At 59.0% G+C, this 6,000-nt stretch overlaps 1 protein-coding gene across 2 annotated transcripts in view; it reads right to left on the reverse strand.

Moving 5' to 3' along the window:
• Nucleotides 1-1,783: 1,783 nt before the first annotated feature.
• Nucleotides 1,784-6,000, reverse strand: part of CXCR3 (C-X-C motif chemokine receptor 3) — a 4,861-nt gene continuing 644 nt past the window's right edge. Inside the window, exons 1-2 of one of the 2 annotated variants that reach the window (XM_040630940.1) lie at nucleotides 4,369-4,513; nucleotides 1,784-3,365 (exon numbers count right to left, since the gene is read on the reverse strand). In XM_040630940.1, coding sequence (XP_040486874.1) covers nucleotides 2,271-3,365; nucleotides 4,369-4,380 — 1,107 coding nt within the window. In that variant the 5' untranslated portion in view covers nucleotides 4,381-4,513 and the 3' untranslated portion in view covers nucleotides 1,784-2,270. Of the gene's footprint in view, nucleotides 3,366-4,368; nucleotides 4,514-6,000 lie in introns of those variants that run through there. The other variant, XM_040630937.1, reaches the window with a different exon arrangement.

Raw genomic sequence — 6,000 nt, forward strand, 5'->3', positions numbered from 1 at the left:
TCGGGGTCTCTCTGGGAATTTTGTGACTGCCCGTAAGCACCTCAGCAGCCTCCCCACTCCTGGGAGCTAGCCGGTCGGCGGTGTTCTCGTTTCTTGGGGCTGCCCTAACAAGTCCCCGCACTCTTAGTCACTTAAAACAACACGAATGGGCCGTGTTACAGCCTGGGAGGTCAGCGCTGATGACACCGGACTGAAGTCAAGGTGTGGGCAGGGCTGTGTTTCTTTCTGGAGGCCCTGGGGTCTGGGGATCTGTTTCCTCGTCTCGTCCAACTTCTAGAGGTCACCTGCGTTCTCGGTTTGTGGCCCCCTTCCATCCTTCAAGCCAGCCACCTCTCTCTCTCCTCTCTTCCTCCCTCTGTCTCTCTCTCCCCCTCTCCCTCCTTTTCCCTTTCTTTCACTTTTAAGGATGCTTGTGAGGCCAGTGGGCCTACCTGGATAATTCAAGAGAACCTTATTTTAAGGTCAGCTTATCAGTAACCTTTTTGCCATGTAAGGTAACCTATTCACGAGTTCTGGGGATTGGAGGGTGGACACCTCGGGGGACCCATTGCTCGGCTTGCCGCAAACATCGCTACTCCCCCAGCATCGCGGGGCATCACTGATAAGCTTGTATCGGGCAGGATGCGCTATTCTGCCCTTTCCCTTCCTTCCAGCCTTCCTTTATTTCACAGATGCTTGTCTTTTCGTGGCCCCCCCACCTGAAGCCTAACCACAAGTCTAAGGGATTGGGTGCGGGCCCAGGCTAATAGGAGCTTCCCTAGCTAAATCCTCAGGCTCCTCCTTTCCAGGCCTGCCTCCGGCCATATCTGCAGTCTTGGCAAAGGCCCAGCTGACTTGCGAAACCGGATCCTGGCACGTTGGTGGCTTCATGAGGGGGAACTGACAGCACAGCGGTTCCTCTCCTGCAAAGGGACGGTCTTAACTCAGTAGCCCTGCCGCCTACCCTTCTGGGGAGCCCCAGTCATTTCCTCTACTCGGTTCTACCTCAGCCGTCGCCCCCTCCCCCCATGCCTCCAGGTGGCTTATGTGCTAATGACTGTTAGCAAGTCACTCAATCTCAGTGTTTCGCTTCGATCCCAACGTCATTATCCTAGAGGAAGCCCGCATCACCTCTTGCTGAACAGCTGCCTGTGGCCTTCTAGCAGGACTCTGATACCATCACTCGATCCCAAACCAACGTGGAGTCTCAGTATCTTCAACCCTTCCCTTAGCTGAACCCCTAACTCTAGCCAGTTGGGAGCACTTCTGGGTCCGAAAAGCTTTGCAGTTTTCAGCCTTCCCACGTTCTGCCAGTGCCTTCCCTTCTGCCCGGAAGCACGGTCTTTCCGTCTCTTTGCCCTTGGAGACACCACTTGTCCCTTAAGGTCTGCTCGTTTCTGTCTTCAGGAAGCCTTCCTCAGTGGCTCCAGCCACAGGGCTCTGAGCACCAGGTTCACGGGCCCTGAGCTGCTCATTTGCCTCGTGGCATAGACTCACCAGGTTGTCCTTGCTGGCCTAAGCTTCTGGAGGGCAGGGACTAGGTCTTCATGTCTCCAGGCCCTCCCCCCAATTATGCCTACAGAGCGGCCGGCCCGTCCGGGTAACTGTCAGCGTGCACCCACGCACTTGGCTGCTTCCCTGTGAGGGGCAGGGGCACCCAGGAGGGCACAGGGGGCTCGACATAGACCTTCACGCAAGCAGCGCTGGTCGCCATAGATCCGCGGCCGGGCGAGGAGAGCGGGACACGCATCGCTGAAGCCTGGGCCGGGCTGGCGATGATGATGCGCGACGAACACACCCTGGGCCCGATTATCTTGTTTATTGAAAAGTTGTAAGCAGAATTTTAGACATAAAAAAAAAAACCATGAGCAAATATACAGGTCTTGGGGACCACAGCTACAGTCGCTGCTGAGTTGGAGGCCTGGGCCAAGGCCCCATAGGAACGGCCTCTACTATACTTTCTGCTTTGTGCTCCCCGAACATGGGGAAGGCCAGGGTCTAGTTACTGGATGAGAAGGGCTGTGGGGCTCTGGGCAGCCAAGGTAATAAGGGCCCCGAGGCGGCCACCTCTGAAGTGGGAGTGGGGGGCGGTGGCAGCTAAGGAGCAGCGGTGGCGTAGCCCCCAGAGCCAGGGGCGGGGGGGGTGCCTCCCTGGGAGACCCGGGGGTGCTGGGGCTGCCAGGGCATCCCCGGAGTGCGTGTGGGGCGTGAGGCTACAGGGAGCGGGAGGGAGGAGCCTGGCGTGCGGGGGCAGTCGGGCTGCGTGGCGGAAGGAGAGCCCCCATCCAGGCTCACAAGCCCGAGTAGGAGGCCTCTGTGGTCTCGGACCAGGATGACTCCCGGCGGGAGGACGACGGCTGCCGCTGGTGCCCTCTCTGGTCGGGGCAGCCCAGGCGCGTAAGCAGCATCCACATGTGGTCTCGGAACTTGACGCCCACAAAGGCATAGAGCAGGGGGTTGAGGCAGCAGTGCATGTAGCCCAGGCCCGCGGTGACCGACTTGGCCACGTCCACACGGCTCTCTCGGCCGCAGTTGCGGCCCAAGGCCCCCAGGTCCATGAGGGTGTCCACCAGCACCACCAGATGGTAGGGGGTCCAGCAGAGGGCAAAGGCCACGACGACCGCCACGACCAGCCGCATGGCTCGCAGCCGCCGCTGGCCCCTGGAGACCAGCAGCACAGCCAGGATGCGGGCGTAGCAGTAGGCCATGACCAGCAAGGGCAGCAGGAAACCAGCGACCAGCTGCAGGACGCGCAGGGCCGTGCGGCCCACCTGCGGGAAGTCGTACTGACAGTGGGTGGCGTTGAGGCGCTCGTCGTGGCGGGCCGACAAGAAGATGAAGTCGGGGATGGCCAAGAACAGACAGAGCCCCCAGACGGCCACGCAGGTGAGGGTGGCGCGGGCCGGGGGCCCCCGGCGGTAGAGCTGGGTGGCATGCACGATGCTCAGGTAACGGTCGAAGCTGATGCAGGCCAGCAGCAGGGCCCCGGCGTAGAAGTTGATGTTGAAGAGGGCCCCGGCCACCTTGCAGAGGCCAGACCCGAAGACCCACTGGACGGCGGCATCCACCGCCCAGAGGGGCAGGGTCAGCACCAGCAGGATGTCAGCCACGGCCAGGTGGAGCAGGAAGGTGTCGGTGCTGCTCCGGGCCGCGCGCTGGCTCAGCAGCACGGCTGCCACAGCGCCGTTGCCCAGCAGTCCCAGCACGAAGAGGAGGCCGTACAGGGCCGGCTGGAAGGCGCGGTCGAAGTTCAGGCTGAAGTCCTGCGGGCACGGTGGGGAGGCGCAGCAGGAGTCGCTCTCGTTCTCTCCGTAGTCATACGAAGAGCTACAGTTTTCCAGGAGGAAGGTGAGCTCGGAGCCTTGGAACACTTGCCGTTCGCTCATCTGCGGAGGCGGGCAGGGAACGGACCACGGGAAGGCCGTGCTGTCACTACTGGGGCGTTTCTCTGAGCCAGGGCCATCCCCTGTCACTGTCCTGCCTTCCTTCCAGGACCTTGCCTACAGAACTCAGAACTGGGTCTGCCCAGCCTTGGCCACCACTGCCCGCCCCTCGCCCCCGGGCTGGGGGGTAACTTTTCATCTCAAAGGCTGCTTCTCTCGCCCTTCTGGGCCGTCCCATCAGCCCAGGGATCGTGGGCCCGAGGGAGAGCTGCCCTCCCATGCCAAGAGCCCCCCCAACCCCGGCCCCTCCTCTCTCCTGGCTCTTTCTTCTCGACTCACCCTTCTGTTTCCCCGGCCACGCCTAGTTCTACCACTTTCCTCCCCAGGCACCTCCCCACAGTCCCCTCTCTTAGTCAGTCGCTGGCCCTCCACTTCTCTTCTCGGCCCTTGCCTAGGGACCCCAACTTTCTGCCCCCCATGGAGCCCCTCCACAAATCACTGAAGCCCCCCCCAATCACATGCTTTCAGCTCCTGTTCTTTCCTTCCCAAACATGGAGGCCACCTGCCACCCACTGGGGGCTCCCCCAACCGAGCTCTAGTCATAATCCCTTACCCCATCAGCCTGCAAACCGCCCCAGAGCCGCGAGCCTTCTCAGTGCCAGTTCAGTCCCGCATGGAAGAGTGAGCTCTAAGTCAGAGCTAAAGGCAGCCTTGGAGGCCGTCAGGGGAGAGGCTCTACCTCCCGTGCTCTGCAGATGAGGCGCCAAAGCCAGACAGGACAGGGGACTCGCTCGTGGTCATACACAAGCTGGGGGCCAAGGTGGGTTCCCGATTCCCTGTCCCAGGGCTCCTTCTACCACAACTGCTGCGTGGTCTGTCTACTCACCCAACCCTCTGGTGGCCCCGGGCTCGGGGGCCCAGTCCTGACTTTCCCCTGGTGTCCGGGACTCTGGGCTCTGAGCCACATACATGCGTCCCCACCGACCTGCTGGGCAGCAGCACTTACCTCAGGGACCATCGCTGGGCTGGCACTCTGGCTGCCGGGCCGTGTGCTGCCTGCCTGCCCCTCTGCTTCGGTGCTTGTGGTAGGGAGCCTGCACGACACAGAGGAAGTGAGGGTTTCACATGATTCTCGGTGACAGCCTCTTCCACGGGGTTGTCTGTACCAGACCTCCCCAGACCCAAGGCCACGGGAGTTCCTACTCCAGTCAGTACCCCCTGGCCAGGGGAAGCTGCCCTGGAGGAACTGGCCGTGAGCCTGGGACCAGACAGGCTGCAGCCAGGGGAAGGGCAGGTCCTCTGAGCAGAGAGACCTGAAGGCGAAGCAGCGTGTTTGGGAAGTGGAGGGCAGCCCCGCCTGACTGTCCTGCACTGGGAGAGGCAATGCTCGAATGTGCTGGGACTCGTGTGCCTTGGTCCTGGGCTGGAGTGGATCCGTGTGCTGACTGTAGATTGCATGGCTAAATATCTTCAGTCTGTAAAAGAGATGAACCTTCTTGAAAAATGAAAATATTTATTTTTAAAGGTTTTATGTATTTGAGAGAGAGAGAGAGAGAAAGCACAAGGTGGGGGGGCAGGGGCAGAGGGAGAAGCAGGATTCCCCGCTGAGCAGGGAGCCCAACACGGGGCTCTATCCCAGGACCCTGAGATCATGACCAGAGCCAAAGGCAGATGCCCAACTGACTGAGCCACCCAGGCACCCCTAAAAGAGAAAATATTTTAAAGCATTCCATCACACTGAATCTAGTCTTCCAGTATTGCCCCTCCCTGCTAATCAACAGGGGAACTAGTAGTAATGAACTTGGTATGTGCTAGACGGTGCTTTTAGGCGCTTTCTCCGACACTGCCTTATTCAAACCACACAACTCCCCTGTGAGGCGGGGGTGGGGAGGGTGGGGTATCCCCATGGCTAATCCAGAACGGGGTCGGGCGCAGGGGCAGGGGGGACGCCTTCAGCAGACACAGCAAGTAAGGCTGGGTGCTGGGAATGAAACCATGGCTGTCTCTCTTTTTACCACTCATCCCATTGCCTTCAGTCTGTTTAAGTGGGTAAACTAGGATATGTTCACGCAGTTAAAAACAAATGACCTGCTGGGATGCCTGGGTGGCTCAGTCGGTTAAGCGTCTGCTTTCGGCTCAGGTCATGATCCCGGGGTCCTGAGATGGAGCCCCGCATCAGGCTCCCTGCTTGGCGGGGAGCCTGCTTCTCCCTCTCCCTCTGCCTCTCCCCCTGCTCCTGCTTTCTCTCTCTCTCTCTTTCAAATAAATAAATAAATAAAATCTTGTAAAAAATGACCTGAAGCTATATATTTTGACATGGCTGCAGCTAGAAAAATCCAATGACCACATGGTGGAAAAGGCCAGTTATAGAATATATCTTGTAGAGTCGGACATCACTTATGTAAATTCTAGAAACCACACACAGAAAATAATACCATGTTGTTTTGGATGCAGCTATTTGTTCTAGAAGTTTAAAACAGGGGCTGGAGGAGCGCCTGGCCAGCTCGGTCGGGGGAACTCGTGACTCTTGATCTCGGGATTGTGAGTCCGAACCCCTCGTTGGGTGCGGAGATTACTTCAAAAACAAAATCTTAACAAAAAATAAAAAAATTAGACAGGGACTGGAGACACTAACAAA

Source organism: Ursus maritimus (assembly GCF_017311325.1).
Source record: "Ursus maritimus isolate PB19 chromosome X unlocalized genomic scaffold, ASM1731132v1 scaffold_X1, whole genome shotgun sequence".
Lineage (NCBI taxonomy): Eukaryota > Metazoa > Chordata > Mammalia > Carnivora > Ursidae > Ursus > Ursus maritimus.